This window comes from Seriola lalandi, unplaced genomic scaffold, assembly GCF_002814215.2.
Source record: "Seriola lalandi dorsalis isolate HSWRI2012SDOR001 ecotype SW California unplaced genomic scaffold, Sedor1 jcf7180002054899, whole genome shotgun sequence".
NCBI lineage: Eukaryota > Metazoa > Chordata > Actinopteri > Carangiformes > Carangidae > Seriola > Seriola lalandi.
The window spans coordinates 394,690-415,102 of record NW_019525451.1 but is presented as its reverse complement, the minus strand read 5'-3'; the positions used below and the strand labels follow the sequence as shown (position 1 = coordinate 415,102).

At 42.4% G+C, this 20,413-nt stretch overlaps 1 protein-coding gene across 2 annotated transcripts; it reads left to right on the top strand.

Annotated features, from left to right (window-relative positions):
* The first annotated feature begins 3,278 nt into the window (after nt 1-3,278).
* Nucleotides 3,279-20,409, top strand: glsa (glutaminase a). Of its 2 annotated transcripts, XM_023429858.2 has the most exons (18): nt 3,279-3,702; nt 10,207-10,303; nt 10,852-10,970; nt 12,514-12,643; nt 12,761-12,840; nt 12,981-13,144; nt 13,582-13,640; nt 15,332-15,364; nt 15,448-15,506; nt 15,593-15,659; nt 15,818-15,868; nt 15,993-16,169; nt 16,254-16,385; nt 16,483-16,575; nt 16,975-17,036; nt 18,245-18,321; nt 18,429-18,492; nt 18,637-20,409. In XM_023429858.2, the coding sequence occupies exons 1-18, from the start codon at nt 3,410-3,412 to the stop codon at nt 18,782-18,784; spliced, it is 1,905 nt and encodes a 634-aa protein (XP_023285626.1). In that variant the 5' UTR covers nt 3,279-3,409; the 3' UTR covers nt 18,785-20,409. The 2 variants fall into 2 exon arrangements, 1 of the variants encoding a protein (XP_023285626.1); XR_015438703.1 differs by lacking the exons at nt 18,245-18,321; nt 18,429-18,492; nt 18,637-20,409 and adding an exon at nt 16,712-16,833 and having other exon boundaries at nt 16,975-17,007.
* The last annotated feature ends 4 nt before the right edge of the window (nt 20,410-20,413 follow it).

Below are 20,413 nucleotides of genomic sequence, written 5' to 3'. Positions count from 1 at the left end.
AAGTGAAGTGACTAATGGGGCAGAAAGGTCTTTGTAGAGCAGTAATAACAGGTTATAGTCGCAACACTATAATGCAGTGATAATAATGTTTTGCTTGATTATAGATTAGCTTCCCGCTGCAGGGAGGGGCCACTGGAGTTTCAGTATCACAGGTTTGATTCCTGGCTTTAACATCGGAGCTGTTGAGGCTCGCTCATCATCCATTAGCGGCTGTCACGCTGCCTTAGAGCAAGGCAGGGAAGCCCCAGCTGTGAGCACGGCGGTCTCTCTCTGTAAAGACAGGTGAGCAGAGACTCGGGGTTCAGGATGACAGTGACTCAAAGGACAGCTGAGCTTCCTTTAAAGGAGCTTCCCTCTGTCCTCTGTTTGTTTTCTTCTTCTCTTTTTTTATTTGTTTTATTCAGATGAAACTTCTCAGGCCATTTGCATCAGCGTCACATCAACACATTGTGAAACTGGCTGATGAGTCACTGTGACGCAGGTCCTTTTCACATACCTCCCATCATCCTCTCTCTCTCTCTCTCCACTCCCCCCCCCCACGCCCTTCTCTCTCTCACACACACACAGACACACACACACACACACACACACACACACACACGTAGACAGATTTTCTCTGGAGAATAGCTCAGCTCATGAACACCCACGCCGGTTGCTGCTCACAGTGGCAGCCCTGCTCGGCGCTCAAACGGCCACCCCTCCCCTCCCTGTCCTCCTCCTCCTCCAGTGCAAGTCACTGATGATGATGTGTTGCCGTGGCAACGGCTGGATGTGGGCGGCTCCACGGGCGGTGGGTGGAAGCCAGCCGCTAAGCAGCGTGGGAGGGATCTGCTGAGCGCACCCATCACCCTCATTTTGAAAGGAGCAGGAAGCTGACTGCTTTTGAGAAGGTGTGGGTGTTGGTGAATTATCGCCTCTCCTCCCTGCAGCTTCGTTAAGGATCGCCTTGTTTGTCTCCCTTCCTTCCTTCCTTTGTTTTCTGCTTTACTGCTGCATGCAGTGAAATGCAGCTGCTCATGAGGGATTTCTGTGCAAAATTCAACTTTAAGAGCAGCTGAAAAAGTGACATTGTCCTCTTGTTGTTAGATAAAAAGCTTTGACGTTAAAGGGTAAAATACTGGCACAGAAAAGGATTAGACTGATCACTCTCCAGGCATCTGTCTGTTGAGGCTGAAACTATCTCCTACAATCTTTCTATTTTCCTCCATATTATGAAACCTGCCGGCCAACGGGGTCAAGTAGACATCAATACAATTTGCTTCATCATGTAACTTTGTCTGATAAGATTGAAAATGTAACTTGATATGATTCTGATGTAGAAACAAAGCAACATAACACATAACAAACTATATGTATATGAAGCCAGCAGGATAGTTACACATTTAGACAAAAAATACAGTAAAGATAAAATAAAGAAAACTATAAAAAGGCTAAGTGTTGTCATAAAGGTGAAATATGACACAATAAAAATGCTAAAAATGAACATAAAGTGCCATAAATCCATTGTGCTCCTATTAGCTATATAACTTTATAACTCACTGCTTGTAAAACCTCTAATAGTATCTGACACCATCTAGTTAAGGTCATGTGTCTGTAGCTCACAGCTTTAACGTACACTGACTTCTGGGTAAACGACTGTCATCTAATTATAAAACTGCTTTAGCAAACATACATGAGACTGAAACAGAGACGCACTGACTGTGATGTACCTAGTTTCTTGCAGGTAAGCAACATGTTTGGGCAAATTTTCAAATTTCACATTTAAATGTGACAGATTTCACAATCTTATTTTTAGAAGTACAAGCTTTAAGGCCTCTGGTTATTTACCTGCAGGTCTGTCAGTGCATGCCCCAAAAGTATCTTTGAAGCAACACACATGAACGTTTTTGTTGGAAGTCCCCTTTACCTCGAGACCTGATTACATGGAAATCAGAGCTGCAGATTCTGACTCTCCTTCTGTGGACTTCGTCCAAATTCATGAATGTTTCATGTTCTAAGTGAGGCACTATTAGTCAGGTCAGTTTGTTTGATTTATTCTACTTGGAGCTCCAGGTGGGTGGAGTTTACTGCAATTCAGATAAAGTCAGATAAAAGGTTGGGAGCCAGAGAAAAGTAAACTGAAGCAACTTGCAAAATACTTTCCAGTGAGTAATCTCTGTTGTAGGTCACTATTTCATGCTGGGTGTCAAACTCCACCCACCCAGGCCGCCAAAGAGTTCAAAACAAACATTAAAATGCTGTCTGACTCAGGTGGAATACAAAAGGAATAATATATTAGAGCTATTAGTTCAGAATTTGTTTATATAAAAGAAATTTGACCTGAATGTGACACTTTCATACATATACAAAGATAGTGAAGAAAACCCAAACAAAGCATAAAATTAGAGGCTTTTTGTCACTTTATAAAAATCTATTCTTGGTTTGTGAGTGTGTCCTTGATGCCTGGGGACCAAATTAAATTATTTCTAACCAGGAGATGGTGCTGTAACTATTTTTGTTGAGGACAGAGACTGCCATCTGCTGCCACTGCTACAATCTGAATATGTGCAGTACCAAAACAAACCGCAGGGTGGCGCACCAGGACAAGGCATCACAGTATGTATCTGCTGCTCACATAAACATGGCATATTCTAAACTACAACCACACAGATAAACATAATATGAATACAAAATGAATATTAAAAAAATAAAAAATAAATATAAATACAAATTTTAATTGATATGTAATAAATTATACGAACCCTACTCTAACAATATACTCTGTACAGTTGATTATATTCTGTATTATTGACTTAACAAAATTTGAAGAACTTAAAGGAAAACTTTAGGAAGTTGTAAACAAATTAGAAGAGAGAACATAGGAGAGACAAGACAGATATCTACTGTTCAGTGGCCTCATTCAATACTACACGATTCAACTTTTGGTTGATGGTATTAGTGCAATATAAATAATTAATATCCTATGTCATCCCTCCCCAATCCCATACATTTCATATAATTTGTTGTGTTTTCTTTCTTTATAAAGTCTGATATAGCATCGTTACTTCCTGGTCCTGCTTTTCAAAGAGGAAATTATGTATTTAAAAACATTAAAAGAGTGAATTATGTTCATAATCGCTTTAAAATGTTGTGGAATGATGGAGATAACACTACGGTCCAAAACACTACCCCGGCGGTTCTGATGATTGACAGCCCTTCTGACCAATCAGGTGCAGATATGAATTATGACGCTCCAATCAGATCTCAGGCGGTGTTAAAGGTAGGTTGTATCCCACTGAGGAAAAACCGTTACTCGACCGAGGAAGCCGAACACTGTCATAGGAAAACACGACTGTTTTATTCTCCAGATTTCTTCACTTTGGTTTTACGGTAGTTACTCCATCCACACAGTCCTCTCCACGGGATTGAAATGTTACATTTTCGGTCAACGGTAGCGCTCAAGGAGTTATTTCAAACCCAGCTCAAGCGTCCGTTGACAGGTAGAGTCGGTGTGAAAGCCGCACCTGCGACCGCTGCCTGCTTGAGTACCGTCACTTCGAATGGCTGGTCCCCGGGCAGAGGGAGGGCATTTGCCGGGTGGAGAGCTCAAGCCCCGCAGCACTTCACCAGAAAGCACGGCGTGAGAGGCTTTTGCTCCAAGGGCCACAACGACGGCCACAACGACGGCCACAATGAAGCCTCCAAGGACTCTGCAGCGGAGAAGTGAGTAACCTTAGCCCCGGTCTGTTGGCAGATGTTAGCCGCTAGCTCCACGGTAGACCGAACTCCGTAGAAAAAAACGACAATTTAATACAGCAATTTAACACAGAAGACGACGATGACGCCTGGGAAACCATTCCTTAAAGTTTATTTTTTTTACCATAATATGTCAGTATTTACAAACAAAACATATGCCGAATTAATGACTGGTTGCTAACATTAACTTTTATCATAAAATGTCTTAATTTGTGTTGTTTGTCTTACAGTTACAGGCTATGCTGATTTTAATTTGTGATATTAAGAATGTAATTCAGCATCGAAGGTCTACAGGCGCGTGACGCCACTAGCTGCTAACACAGATGCTGTTGACCTGCAACTGACTGACTAGCTAGCCAGCTAATGGCTAGTGGAGGCTGTAGTTGTAGTGTTTACCAGGTAACTAGGCTGGTCAGGGTGGTGAAAGACCAGCTGCGTGCATACAGGTAATCAGCGTGATTGCTAAGTAGCTGTACAGGCAGACAGAGATCCATTATCGGACAAACATGCTAGTCCAGACCAGATGTAGCCACTGTCACTAAATATTAAAAAACCCCATATTGGGATATCATTTACTACTTTGTGAGATAAAGGTCTTAAGGTCGAATTGCGAGGTGGATGAAATTAAATTAATCACCTCACGTGAAAATGGCTTATCTTACACAGCCAGGCAGATAATCGTGACCACCAGGAGCTACAGCTGCCATCTCCAGCATGTTAAACCACTGAGGCGTGAAGCTGTGAAAATCCCTATAGACCCATAACAAACAAAATCTGCATCTCTTTAGCTTTAGCTAGTGACAGACCAAGCAATGACCTAATGTCTAATGAAGGTCAGTCACTCTTGCATCCAGGAATGCAGCTTACATATTTTTGTCATTGATTTTTATAGTTTGATCATTGATTATGTTGTACATAATCGATGCAAGATGCAAGTGACATTATGAGGCTATAATTAAGTGGATGGCTGAGGTGATTGGTCAACAGGGGAGATGAGTGAGCGCTGGTGGAGGAGTGAGGATGAGATGCAGGTTAAGGACCAGAACCACCACGACACCACCACAGGTTGACAAGGCCTCCCTGTTCCACTGCCTCCCCCTTAAACCCCCTGACATCAGTTACGACAGTGATCCAGTTTGGACCAGCGTGGGGAATGTTTGTTCAGTTGATGCTGTTAGTGATGAAAACCCCAAGTATCTTTGCTTGGTTGGCGTGTTGCTGCATCTGTATTCCAGCAGCTTGGCGTCTGCTGCATCTGTTATTTTAATGAGATGTAAATGTGCCTGAAATTTGAATCGGTGCTTCCTGTTTCCCTCTGCAAACACTGGAGTGTTGACTGAGGAATCTGCTTCCTCCTCTGACTGCAGTGGATATCTGACATTTTAATAAGTAGATTATTGACAATGTTTTAGACAGTGTTTGGTGATATGTTAGTGTTAACTTTAGCTGTTGAAGCACAGAGAATCAGAGGAAGGGAATCCTGCTTTGTAGACAGTAACTCATCCTGACAAGCTGAACTGTCGAAGCTTTGCTGTAACAGTCGTGACAGTGTTTATGGACAGAGATAAAGGCAGTGCAGCAGTTGGCATTGCATTAAACAGAATCATGTGTATTCATCTTACAAGTGCAAATAAAGATGCTAATTTTTCCCAGATATATGGTTCCTACATAATAGTTTAGCACCAGCCTGTATCCCGCCTCATTGCCCCCGCAGACCGAAGTTGCCCCATTTTTTTCCGTTCACGGACAATTTGCTTAAGTTGTCGGCCGGGTTCAGGCAGTCATTTGCTGACTGGTTTTCATCAACATCTTGTTTCCCCTGGAGACAAGATGCAGCTTCAGCTTGTTCTGTTAAATACAATCATAGCAATCTCAGTGAGTGAACAGGTTCAGTCTCGAGTGCTGGTTAGTGGAGCACAGGAGCTTTTCATTATCAGTTGTTGAAAGGCAGCTTCAACAGGCGCTGAGTCATCTGAATCTGTGGATCTGTGATTATCAAAGAGTTGTGACACAAAAAATCCAAGAAAAAAAGATCCTGGGCAGTTTAAACATTAGGCATTTACTCTGCAGAAAATCAACCATTATCCATCCAATTAGTCCATGAACCAACAATTAATCAATAATAATAATCGATTGGACAAAACAAGTAATTTGAAGACATCGCCTTGGTTTCTCTGGAGCTTTCTGTTGTTGATTGATTAAGAAAATAAGTGGCAGATTAATCAATAATGGAAATAATTGTTACCGGCAGCCCTAAAGACAAGACAGATAAACTTTATTGCAGCTGACGAACAATAAGTAACTAATAAGTAAATAATAAGTAACTAGAATATTCACATCATGAACATTTCCCCACATACACGTGAAGCATGAAAAACCTAAATAAAATGAACAATAATCATTTTTACTTTATTATGAGAACCAGAATCAGATTATCAAATCCTGTAATGCTGGTCACGCCGTCATCACAGCTTTGGCTGTGTTCAAACAGGAAATGACATCATCACCAGGTTTTAGTGCCAGACAGAGCAAATAACCAGGGTCAGAGGTCAGTGATTAAATCTGGGGGTTTGAATTCTCAGAGGTCCAGACAGCGTTCAGCCTCCAATCCAGTCTGGGTGTGAGGGTCCTGAGGCTGTGGCCCAGTTAATAAAGGGTTAAAAATGTTAGTAATGCAGTGGAGCTTATCCCGCCCACATCATTTTTCCATGGTTTTTGCACCAAAGCCTGCGTGCTGGCGCGCTGCCCAGCAGTTGTCAGAGCCTAAAGGAGCAGATGAGTCACTCACACAGATTGATTTGTGCAGCGCCGCCTCTCAGCGCTCCCAGTCTCATGTCTGCCTCCACCCCACACCAATTTGTCATGACATCTGTGAGGCAGTGAAACCAGCGCCATCGATCGGCTCAGACCGACACTCGACTCGTCAATACGAGCATCTCTGTCTGCGACTTTGATGTATCAATTAAATGAAATCCCATCATCTGTAGTGGGCTGAGTGGAAAGACTTCAAATCATCATTATTATCTTGATCTTTGCTCTGCGTTTGTAATTTCCTGTCATTGCTCATTTAACTTAATGGGATTGGATTTGAAAGCTTTGTTTTGCATTATTTAAACCTAATTACTGTTTGAAAGTATTTTCTCGACCTAATGAAAGTGAAACAGGAACTTTATCTGTATTTTTACTTATTTTGTTTAGAGACATCCTCCCTCAGTCCAGTCGTTTTATCTCTAGAAACAGATACTTGGTTGTTTGTATAAAACTTTCCAACCACGCTCGACGTCATCAGCTGTCACTGTCCTCAGGACCAGCTGTCCTGTCAACAGACAGCTGCTGGTTCCAGTGCGTCTTCACCGAGAGAACTGACGTCAGAAATACCTTCAGCACTACTGACCTGCTGAGTGGACAGAACAGAAGAAGAGTATACAAACATGTTTTGGTAATTGGTTGAAGCTTTATATGCTGTCTCACGCTCAGTTCACAGACAGTGGGAGATTTGTAAGATTTTAAATTTTTTTTTTAAACTAACCAGGGAAATATAAAATTTAAAAAATGACAAGAAATTTGCATATTGCATAAAGATGTGCAGCTTGATTCAAAGTGGGTCTGCAGTGCAGTGTTGGTTTGGTTTCACCTTCTGGACAAACTGTGTTGAATCATCAGCTGACCTTTAAAAACACACAGAGAGGGAGGGACAGACAGAGCTAGCTCCAGCGCTAATGAGAGCAGCTGAGGTGGATTAATGAGGCGATCCCGGCCGGTCCAGATGTTCCAGTGCTCACCTCTAACCTGCTGGTGATGATACTCCCAGAGGTGAAATCTCTCACAGGCCACATTAACTTAACAAGGCTGTGACTTACAGCTTCTTAAATCAGCCGTCTCCAGGTTTTCCTTCGTTTTAATGTTGCTGCAGCTTGGAATAATTATTATAAGCAAGGTTTATTTTTAGACACGGGCCTACTTAACACACCACTGTTTGTTTAAACCTTCATTACTGCAAAGTGTAACTGCTTATTATGATTTGTTGTGATTTTGTCAGGTTTTATTCATGCGTTTCATGTTTTTTAATTAATTTGTTGTTGTGACAGCAGCTATGAATTATACCAGTGTTCATACTCACTGAATAATCTGTGTACATTTTGCTTTTTGACACATTATATGTATGTGTGCCATTGCCACTGTGACTAATTCAGTATTATTCCCTCTGCACACTCTCTCCCTGTTGTTGATCTGCTTGCTTTACATTTGTAAGTATGTTTCTATTTTTTCTTTTAGTTTTAGTCTTTTTATGTTTTTAATCCATTCTCCAGTAGAAGTAGAGGTTTTCTGCAGAAAGCCGACAACCGCTTTTACCTTGAAATGACCTCACTTCCTCCCAACGGCTGTGCTTGAATCCTCTCCCCTCTACCTTCCACCTCACCCTGGTCTGTCTCTTCACCCCCCCCCCCCCCCCCCACACACACACACAAACACTCTCTCTCTCTCTCTCTCTCTCTCTCTCTCTCTCTCTCCGACGTGTCTCCACCGGCAGGCATCAAATGTCTGTTAACGAGGTCAGAGATGGACCGCACAAACAATCAATCTAAGGACTCGACAACATGCTAATTCAGTTAGCATGAGATTTGTTTTTAGTGTTAAAGCTGCGTTCCTCAGGTCAGGAGTTCAAAAGAATTTCAAAATATGAGACATGATTCTTCTCTAATTCTCCGTTATCACCAATAATTGACTGATAGTTTTTTGCAGCCATGTTTGTTTCCTGGTGTTTGGAGAGCAACATAACTGCAGTTCTGATCTTGTTGCTCAGAATTTCTGACTTCAGACATTAAGTGGAACTGTGCTAGAAATCTGTTAGCTGCAGTAACGAGCTCTGACTCTGGTGCCGGTGTTTCCTCTGCAGCAGTGGAGCTCAGGAACAATGTACAACCTTCATCTCTGTTTCCACCATTGTTTGTTTACCATGAGATTTATAACTACAGCCGCCGCTGTTTTTGATGTAGGCAGATCTCAATTCGTTTGCTGTTTTATCCAAATTACACAAGGAAACAGTTTAAAATTGATTCCTGTTCGTCATTTGAGACTTCCTTTTTGCAAATCTGGCTCATTACAGTTGTTCTGTAGTTGTATTAATGTTCCATTTTCTGTGACTGCTGCTGAGTCAAACCAGAGGAAACCCTGTGAGTGCTGAGTGTGAGATTACACTCTGGTAGATTTCTCATGTCTCCAAGGGTCCAAATCAGATTTATTTCTGGTTGGCTGCTGAGAGGAGCCACCTGCCAGCTAAAGCTTTACCTACAGACATCCTCCACCAGCACGCAGGCCAGTGGCCCATGATGCATTGCGGGACATTCTGAGCCTGGGCACCCAGAGCTTTGCACAAATCCAATTTGGTGTTAATATGAATCATAGCAGAGAGCCTGCTGTGAGCTGGTCGCCCCGTCTGCCTCCTGACACGCTACTAACTTTCCTCCCAGAGACGACTCGGTGTGGAAACTGCTTAGAATACCAGCCAGACCATAATACTAGATAATAATAAAGTTCATCATGAAGTTCACTAATTAAGGCAGCAGCAGATTAGAGGATTACAGCGGTAATATCACTGCTGAGACATTTACATCAAGGGCTGGAATCAGCTGCTTCTCGGCCAAACGATGCATGAACCTAAATCAGATCCGTCAAGCCTTCAGCTGTGAAACTGTAGACGTCTGAAGTTCCTCGAAGTCTGATTGCTGGATGTTTCAGCAGCCACATTGCAGACTGTATTGTATTTCAGTAGGAGGCTGGTGGTTGTTTCCCAGCCACTGAACAACATGCCGTCAACGTGCCCCGGGTTGTTGGCAAGCCTCCACGTCACAGCTGCAGCAGCTGAGGCCCAGTCATCACAATTCACAGACTGTGCTCTTTTATTCGGCTGAATCGCTCTGACACTGCAACCTTACATCGCCTGAATGAAGATGCCTTTAAGGCTGCGTCATCTTCACTTTCTGACGGTGCTGTTCGTCATGAAATATTTGCTGCTGTTCTGGTCTGTGTGTTCTGATGCTGTCCTGACGCTCTGTCCATTCATGCTGGGTTCAGAGTTCAATGACACGTGTAAAAAAAAAAAAAAAAAACATATTCCTGGCTGGTATTCTACTAAAGCAGACAATTAACAGTTTACATTACAGTGGCCTTATGGCAGCATATTAACCTCTGGAAAAGTTAATAAGTCTTACAGAGCAGCCGTGTCTCTGGCGTTAGGTCGTACTGTACGAGTCTTTTCCACAGGTTCTGATACTGCAGTAAGGCCAGTGTAAGGTAATGTTTTCCAGTGCAGTATTACAGTTATTACTCACTGCTTCTCCTTGCAGTCAAAAAGCTTTTTCTCCTCCCCTCTGCTGCAGTCCCCCTCCATGTCTGTACCTCTGCCCGCCTCACTGTGGACTTATTTTTCTCACTTTTCTGTCTGTGTGTGTTTATTTGTCTTTCCTGCAGGAGAAGGAAGGCAGGCATCCTGCCCAGTCTGGAGGACCTGCTCTTCTACACCATCGCAGAGGGCCAAGAGAAAATCCCTGCACACAAATTCACCACAGTGAGTTATATCTGAGGCATTCACAACTTCCAGAGACTCTGACAGTGGAACAGCTGCTATAATCATAATAATAATAATAATAATAATACTAATAATAACACAATATCCTGAACAGATGAGAGAAAACGACTTTAACGTATAAACAGAAGTTTTATGAATGTATACGCACATAGCTTTGCAAAGTTTAGAGAGTAAAAGTTGTGAAAGTTTACAGAAATGTAGGACATTTATTAAGAGCTAATTGGGGATAAATCATAACAAACACCAGCCAGATTATCTGCATTAAAGACGAGAAGTGAACTCCCTGCACTGCACCAGCGACTTGTGAGAAATTCCACTGCAAACGATTTGTTTCTGCAAGATGTAAAAAGCTGCTTATGTTCATAAAGTGTCAGCAGCCTCGCAGTGAGTCAGCCTGGGCCCTGTACAGATCCCTCCCTGGTTGAATTATGGGTAACTCCTCTTGTAAGCTTGTTCAGGAGTCTCAGCTTATTGATTTGTTGTCAGGTCTCTCTTAATCATCATGCCCCCCCCCCTGTTCTCCTCAGGCTCTTAAAGCCACTGGGCTTCGCACAGGAGACCCCCGGCTGAAGGAATGTATGGAGATGCTGAAGGTGACCTTGAAGACGACCTCTGACGGAGCGCTGGACCGGCACCTCTTCAAAAAGTAGATTTCCCTTTTTTTATTTTATTGCAGCTTTATTGAAGAACATGATCTTCCAGACTATAGAGTGTAAATTCAGTGGTTGTGAGGAAGTTGTTGGACAGGTAGAGTGACTCTGCATATCTTTAGTTATTGTCACTTTAATGTCCCGCCTCCTGTTCCACCTTTATTATCAGCATCAATCTTTCATCACATTCAGAATTATTAATGCTGGTCAAAGTCCTCTGCACTGTTCTGCTGCATGTCGTTAATTATTCATCAGCTCTCAGTTTGCACGTCATCCAGCTGGATGCATTCAAGAACACGACTGTAGGGGAAAACAGAACACTTGGTTGAACTATAGAAATTAATCAGTTTATCTCCAGGAAGCATTTCAGTGTGAGAACATTATTAAAGGAGTGTGAAGGGCATGAATAAAATGTTGGTTTCAAAATGAGGACAAAAAACATACAATATTGATCTGTATTGATGAGTGACAATCATTCAGAGCTAAAGAGGTGGTATCACAGAATGACCTTTCAATGACCTACATCAAAGATCAAGTCATTATATTGCGAGTAAATTGCGGTTAACAAAAAAAAAAATAAAAAAGCATTTTAATTGTGACATGAAACATGAGTCAAAAACCAAGAAGGTGTAGGTGTTCTCGACAAATCCACAAAAACCGCCTTGTCATTTATTAACGACAGAAACAAAGACGGGAGTCAGGGAGTATGAAACTGAAAAAGTCGATCGAGAGGAGTCAATATAATTGATAAATTTGAGAAGCGATGTGTGTCATGTTTTGTTCAAAAAGAAGTGAAACGATTAATCAAAGAACACAGCTGGAAAATAGAATCACATTAACCCCCCCCCCTCCCAGAGGAAACGATGCTGGGTGACAGCTTGGGAAGTGGCGGTGTGGCGAGTCGGGGCATATGACGGCTCAGTAGGGAGCTGAATCCTCACAGACCCCAGCGCCGGCGCTCCTGGCTGGAATCCATCACATCCGCTCGCTGGGCTTATTTATAGAGCTCCGCCTCACGGAGGGAAGGGGAGCGTGTGTTTTCTCTGCAGGGATCCCATGCTACAGGGATTAGACAGGGTTTGATGCAGTGAGATAGCTGAGCCACAAATCTCTCTGCTGCCAGAGCGGCACAGCTTCCACCTCACCACCTTATTATATGGAGTGGTGGGTTTTACTATCTGTGCTCTTAATCTCTCAAGTAGAAACGATCAGGACAGAATCTGGAGGCAGGAACAATCATTTCCAAAAACTGCATCAGCACCTGACGGCTCGTTTAGGAACTGGAGGCAATGAGCCAGAAAAACTAACAGTTCCCTAAAAGACAACACAACTCATCACATGATGTTTAAGTCCAGCAGCAGATGTCTCACTGTGGCAGAGTGTATAACATGAAGCTTGGTCAGGCCTGATGAAGGATCTGATGATTTCTGTCCAAAAGTTAACTTCTTCATTGTTTTCATTAATATTAAGAAAGTTAATGACATTAAGGGCAAGAAAATACCTGGTTATAGACTGACTGGACGCTGTCTCCTGTCTTAGATGTGTCCAGAGCAACATCGTTCTGCTCACCCAGGCCTTCAGGAAGAAGTTTGTCATCCCAGACTTCCAGCCGTTCTGCGCCCACATCGACGAGCTCTATGAAAACGCCAAGAATATGTCCGGAGGGCAGGTGAGTGAGAGCTGCTTCAGAAGTCTAATAATCTGCAGAGACAGATTATTGTCTCGTCTTTCCATTTACCATATTAACCAGTAAAAGCAGTTTTAAAATTGTTGTGCAACTCTGTAGGTGGCAGACTACATTCCCCAGCTGGCCCGCTTCAGTCCAGATCTGTGGGCCGTCGCCCTGTGCACCGTCGACGGACAGAGGTACAGTTTCATGCCAAATAGTTTTTGTTTGTTGGCTGGACAGTAACAGTGGGGGCAGCCGTATAACTGTGAATGACTGAACGACCACTGGTATGCTAAAAGCCACATGACTGTGCTGGAACTTGTCTCCTCTTTCTTAGGCACACTGTCGGTGACACCAAGGTTCCTTTCTGTCTGCAGTCGTGTGTCAAGCCTCTGAAATACGCTATTGCTGTTCACGACCACGGCACCGAGTATGTTCACCGCTTCATTGGCAAAGAGCCCAGCGGCCTGCGATTCAACAAGCTCTTCCTGAATGAAGACGGTGAGGAATCAGTCGCTGCGTACCCGATCGCACCCCCGCTCCTCATTCTAACCAAGCTGTCGGGTTTCTCTCTGATACTGTCTGAGCCCCATGTACTGATGTCTGTACAGATACAGAGATATTACTATGACATATTGTACTATGATGTTTTAGGAAAGTACAGTAAGGCATAAAAGTGGAGGTGGTGCTACGATACTGTAAGTAAATGTGTGTATAATATGTTTCCTTTGGTGTTCAAAGGAAAAACTGACAGGCTTTAAAAAAGAAAGCTCACCTGTCTTACAAACAGCTAGTAAAGTAAGAGTAGTAAAGGAGTCTACTCACCACAGTCTCGTCTCTGTTCACTTCCTGTATCGTTGATGTCCACTCACTCTGAAACAGCAAAGACAACAAATTAGCTGACTAAGGGGGAAGTAATGCGTCCCTCTCTCTTCCAGATAAACCTCACAACCCCATGGTTAATGCCGGTGCTATCGTCTGCACCTCCCTCATTAAGGTAAGGAGTACTTTTACTTTGAATACAATCTTTGAAGTAGATTGAGGGGTTTTATTTTTATGCTTACTGCAGCTAGAAAGTCCAACAAAGAGAATTTGTCTGAAATAAAATTGTGTTCCCAGGAGATTAAGGTTGTAGATAATCACGCTGAGAGGGGATTTAGTTTAGAAAGCAGCATCGCGCGGATATCCTGCAGTCTACACAGCTCAGACACATCACCAGCTTTAATCAGGGAACCTGCTGTTAGAGACACAAGAGCACCACCTGCTGATTAAGACTCAAATTAAAATCTAAACCTCAGTATCTCAAGTGGCCAGTGAGGAGCAACAGGAGGCCACAAGGGCGTCAGACTTTAATTACAATATCACATTCATACAGCGAGAGTCTGTCCTCTCAAGATATCAGAAGCCCCAACATGCACTAGTTCCTCTTTCTCTAATGTTCAGCTGCAACATCTTCAATAAGAAGCTATTAGATAGGAATTATTTAAGACTGAGAATAATTAGGATTTAACCGAAACACTGGAAGCTGATCTTTACACATGTTGTATTTCTTTGTTTTTGGATGAGGAGAGGAATCATCCAGGATCTTGTGTTGCAGTCACATTGTATGGGAACGATGCTTCTGATCGACGCTACAATCAGAACATGTAGATGATAATTACTAGTTAGACCTCAGTTTTCTTTTAGGTATCTTTACATAAAAACAGAAACTAACTATGTGATTGATTATTCCCATACAATGTGAAAGAAATCTCCTGAATCCCAACCTGTCACTGTTGAGATTTGTGTAGCTGAAGCTTGAATCTGTCATTGATCCCCAGAATAAAACCAGGTTCTCTGAGGGGCTGTTTGCATGCGTCCCTCCTCCTCTCTCTGACTCTAGATCTACACTCATTTGCAATGTACCTTTTCAAGGCTCGTTGTGTGGTTTTATGTGTTGTTGCATATTTTACAGCATTAGGATCTTTGGGAAATTATGACCACAGCAACAGGTCAATGACGTTGGTAATTTTCCTTTTTAATCATTTCTTCCCCTCTTTTGGTCTGGATTTGTGACAAAGCTTTTAGCCTTCACATGGCTGTTAATGAATGTTTCAGTGTTGCTTCTGTACTTTTCACCTGCATCCTCCTGTTTATACGTCTGGATTATAAACAGTGCAGCTCTGGCTCAAACACTGGTTTTATGTCATTCTCCATTCTTCTGTAGAGACGGACTTCTTTGTTTAGTTTTGTCTTTCGTTTTTTATTATAATTTCTACTTTAGATACGAGACTAAAAGTGATCTCTTTGTATTTACTACTACACACTGAAAGCTACATGGCTATATTCTTAGTCTTATATATATCCTTTTATTTTAAAGATTAAAAACTATTTTTACTATCCTTTGATCCCGTTCATTGAATTTCTTTCTTTTCTTTTTACGAAACCAGAAACACTGAGTGGATTAACTGTTTTATTTCACCTCCTCCATCTCCAGCTAGTCTGCCACTTCTAATCTTAATTCATCTGGTTTGATTGGTCACATTACTGATGAATTTTACAACTGTAGTCATGTAGTTTAATATCATAGAGATATGGATCATGTATAATAGTGCTAATGTCATGACGTGGGTAACGTTTAGTGTCAGTGGCAGTTTGATGTGTTTGGACCGACGTGCTGTTTGATTAATAATCATTTTTGTGTTTCAGCAAGGGGCAAGCAACGCCGAGAAATTTGACTATGTGAGTGATATTGGATTATTTTTACCATCACTTATCCTGCTAGTTGTTTTCCTGAGTTTAAATTTACACTTGAAAATCCGCAGGTCATGAACTTTATGAACAAACTGGCAGGAAACGAGTACGTGGGCTTCAGCAACGCCACGTGAGTAAAGTCACACGTCACTGCAGAGATAAACTGATGTATTATGACGGAGCTGAACAAACCTCATTCACGTGTCGCTGTCCCAGTTTCCAGTCGGAGCGCGAGTCTGGAGACAGAAACTTTGCCATCGGCTACTACCTGAAGGAGAAGAAGGTAAGGTCAAAGGTCATCTACAGTCGAGGAGACGTTATTTACTCTCAGCTGAAGCCACATAACTGACAGAGGGTGAACTGCATTTTAAAAGTTATTTTTTACTGTTTTAATTTGACATGTTTCTTATATTCATTATTGTCACTCTGTTCATCTGACAGTGTTTCCCAGAGGGGACAGACATGACCTCCATCCTGGACTTCTACTTCCAGGTAAACACAGCTCAGAAAAAGTTCATGGAATTTATTCAAATATATTATTCATTGTTAAAAAACGATTTGCTTCAGCTGTAGAGAAGGTTTTATCATAATAAACTTAACTTTCTTTCATCATCAGCTGTGCTCCATTGAGGTTACCTGTGAGAGCGCCAGCGTCATGGCGGCGACTCTGGCCAACGGCGGCTTCTGTCCAATCACGGGGGAGCGTGTGCTGAGCCCCGAGGCGGTGCGGAACACTCTGAGTCTGATGCATTCGTGCGGCATGTACGACTTCTCCGGACAATTCGCTTTCCACGTGAGTAACTCGTTCACACCGGGCCACTCGGATCCTCTCGTTAACATCAGGTCGTGACGCGTCGTCATGGTGATTGTGTTGCAGGTCGGCCTGCCGGCGAAATCTGGCGTGGCCGGTGGGATTCTGCTGGTCGTTCCAAACGTGATGGGCATCATGTGTTGGTCTCCTCCTCTCGACAAGCTAGGCAACAGCGTCAGAGGCATCCAGTTCTGCACGGTAACTCGGCTTTAGTTACATCACGTGACCACTGCTGAACTCAGGTGACCCCAACAGTTGAGACTGAGCTGAGCGTGTCTTCTTCTTCTTCTGTCAGGACCTGGTTTCTCTCTGTAACTTCCACAACTACGACAATCTGAGGCACTTTGCAAAGAAACTGGATCCTCGCAGGGAAGGAGGAGACCAGAGGGTGAGTCCTCCATCAGTCCTGCGTCCTCCTCTTTAAGCCTTGAAGCAGCAAAACAAACATGTTCATGTTATTCCCACATCTGCACCTTCTACACATGGTTACGGTCAAGTTTTAGTCAATAACGTCACTTTTACAGGAACTAGAACATTTTTCAGACAGTCTGCGTCACATCCTCCCTCTGTGTCCTGATGCTGTGTGACCTTGCCTGGAGGACTTTAAGTCTCTAGCTCCACCTGCTGGACAATGACTGTACCACCAGTGTGTAATGTTTGTCCTTCATTCCATACAATGTGAACATAGGCAAGAAAAACACAGATATATTAGAGTGGAAAAATATAAATATACGTGAATATATATATGTATGTAGATGTTGAGCTGTAATGTGTTGTTGTGTTTCAGGTGAAGTCAGTGATCAACCTGCTGTTTGCTGCGTACACAGGAGACGTCTCAGCCCTGAGGAGGTCTGTGTCTCTGATGAAAACATAATTCAGTGTCATGTGTTACCTTTTGTCCTCCTGGGCTCTGCTCCAGAAAAGCAGCTTAAACAATCCGATCCGAGATAACCATGACGAATACAAAATGCCATCAGCAATGGAGCTCAGCTTCAACAATTCACCATGGCAACGGGTAAATAAAGAGCAGAGCCTCCATTTTAATCCAGGGGAGCCGGAAAGATGAACGTGTGACATTAAATCACATTTAGTTTTTAAAAAGCAGCAGTGAAAGAGTCAATAAGTTCAAACTATGATGTTTTATTCAGTGTCGTCCACTAGACACATTATTTATCAGACTGATGTAACCTCAGAATCTGACCCAGGAACTATTTTATTATTATATTATTGTACTTTACATTTAAAAATCTTGCTCAACAGCATCAGACTGTATTTGTGTATATGTGGTACATTTATATACAGTTTCAGACTAAACCTCACTTTTAAACTACATTCAGGACAGTTTTTATGTTTCACTCAGAAACATCATCTACAGCATGATATGACAGTTGTTCAATCACATCGATGCAATGAACTGGCTGAAATGATTCTGTATTGATCATGTGTCCTAATTCAGGAGCTGTATATGGCACGTGGGTTGGTCCAGAACATGTCCTATGACGTCAGCGTTAAGACGTCAAACTCGCACGTCTTACGACGACAGTAAATGCTCTTTACACGTCAATTACGTCTCAAGACGTGCGCTTAAACGTGCCATAGGCTCCCGTCGCTAAGCAACCTTGACTACACGCAAGTTTTTTTTTTTATACAAAACAATTGAGGATTTAAGGCTCTTGGTTTTAACAGTTGTGCCGTTAGCTGATGAACTGGGTTAAATGAGGTACTTACATTTAAAAGTGGCTCTCCGTCGGTGTGTTGTTTGTTTTCATTACCGGCGCAATGAATCTTGGGATAGGTGGATGAATGAGGAAATGACTGGTGCTGGAGGCAGAAACTCACGGTTTGTTGAAGCTGCCAGTCAGCAGGTTAGCTCCTGGCAGCTAGCAGGTTAGCTCCTGGCAGCTAGCAGGTTAGCTCCTGGCAGCTAGCAGGTTAGCTCCTGGCAGCTAGCAGGTTAGCTCCTGGCAGCTAGCAGGTTAGCTTCAACCATGGTGAGCCAGAGTTTCCTGCCTCTCAGGGTTGACTGACTGACTCTAATGTTTAACGTGTTCGTCCAGGTTTGCTCTGTCCTCCATGGACATGGAGCAGAGGGACTACGACTCCAGGACAGCCCTGCATGTGGCGGCGGCTGAAGGTGAAACACTGAAAACAAGATTCATGTGTTAACGAGTCAGTTTAATCAGTGTGTTTTGTGTTCATGGAGCTGATGTGTGTGTGTGTGTGTGTGTGTGTTTTATTTAGGACACACTGAGGTGGTTCGCTTCCTGCTGGAGGCCTGTAAAGTCAACCCAGTTCCCAGAGACAGGTAAACACAGAATATTTAACCTCAGTGGCAGCACGCCCCTGTTTCTGCTGCTTTTTGTTCTTGTACATACTAAATTATTACATTTCCCCACCATGGGACTAATAAAGGACTCTTCTTCTTATCTTCCCTCTGTGTTTCCTGCAGGTGGGGGAACACGCCGATGGACGAGGCCGTCCACTTCGGCCACCACGATGTGGTGACCATCCTCCGTGATTACCACAACCAGTACAGCCCTCAGGAAAGCACCGACGACAAGCAGAACGCAGAGAAGAACCTGGACGGTTTGCTCTGATGGAAAAACTCTTAATAGGAGACTCGAGGTGACGGTGTCCTCTGAGGTGAAAAACTCATCACTTTGCACTTGAGAAAAACATTTTGAACCTAGATCAGACAGGAAGTCCTGATAAACAACCACACGTAGAAGATTAAAACAACCCACATAATAAACTGTACTACACTGTCCCTCCAGTGTAGCAGCTCCTCATCATGGTGTTAGTAGATGTTGTTGGTTTTTGTATTATATTCATGTAAGTGGGGACATTTTTTATTTTATTTTTCTCCCTATTTTGTCATCAGCTTTGTAGCTTGGTAGGAAATGACCAGCCTCCAGTTGAATGCTGGACCTTCCTCACTTCATCATCACAACGTGGTGGAATGTATCTTCCCCCAAACACTTAAGTGTGTGTGTGTGATATTTATTTATCTATTGAGATAAACTGTACATTCATGTAGTGTGTGTGTGTGTGTGTATATCCCTGAGGTGAGTTAGTGTAAATACGTACAGGTGTAAAGCTGTAGCTCTCAATCAAACAAAACAAGTTCACGATGATGTAGATTTCACTAAAACGTTAAAATACGACTTTTAGATTTCAACTTTAAAATATTCAGACATTTTGTTTTTTTTTCTCCCAGAACTGGATTTTTATTTTCTTCTTTTTTTCTATATTATTTACTATTTATTTTGCATTTTGTTTTTGTAACCTGTAAGTAAGTCAGCCAAAGTTTGTTGACCATTGAAAGAGTTAAAAGTTTCTACATATCGGAGACGACACTGCCAGCGCTGACTCACTGTAAAGTTCCACCTGCAACATGAGAAGTCTGTTCATGTGTTTATTACTTCGCAGTACGGCACAGAAACAGCATTAGCTTGTCTACAGTCTTTTACGTTGTGACCCGAAGCCTCTTCTTACATTTCTTCTTGTGTTTACAGTGATATCATTCCTGTGGTGACTGTCTTTTTACAAACCAGGAAAATAAATATATTATTTCTGCAATACTTTAACTAGTTTTAGCCCAAGCTTGTCAAACTAATGTAAAGGAGTGTTTTAATCTGGTGTCCTGGCAGACAGTCACCTGACGCGACAGTCAGTGAACGCAGCGCTATCACTGAACTCAGGTCAGTTTAAAATAAAGTCAAGTCTTTTGTTTGAGTGCAGTATCGAGGCTTTTAGCACTCTGTGATGTATCACGATTGATGATGGTTTGTTCAGTCTGTAAAAAGTTTATAATGCAGTTTTTTTTAATTTTATTTTAAATGTAATGTGTGAGAGATTGTGCAGATGTTTGGAGAGTTTTAGTTGAAACTTCAAACAGGTTGGGATCAGTTCATTCACGTTGATGAAAACTGTTAAATTCAAGTTAAAAAATGAACTGAAAGAAGCACAAAACTGCAATATTTTAGAAATGTAATAAGATGAAATCAGCAATATGGATTTGATTCTTTTTGATATGAACTGATCTCGACCTGCAGCTCGTCTGTTGTCGGTGACATGAGGTGGCCTGTGTCTGTGCGACTGAAATATCCTGAATGTAACGTGTTTGGTGGCGTTCTCATTGTATATTTATGCTGTCGCAGGCAGTCCAGATATTTATTCACAGATAAAAACATTTAATAAAACTTAGAGGGGAAAAAAACTATTAG

Coding starts and splice junctions, on each gene's coding strand:
- glsa (XM_023429858.2), top strand. CDS start 3,410: ATGTTACATTTTCGGTCAACGGTAGCGCTCAAGGAGTTATTTCAAACC. Junction 12,644..12,760: donor AGAATATGTCCGGAGGGCAG/GTGAGTGAGAGC, acceptor GCAACTCTGTAG/GTGGCAGACTACATTCCCCA. Junction 16,170..16,253: donor CCGGACAATTCGCTTTCCAC/GTGAGTAACTCG, acceptor ATTGTGTTGCAG/GTCGGCCTGCCGGCGAAATC.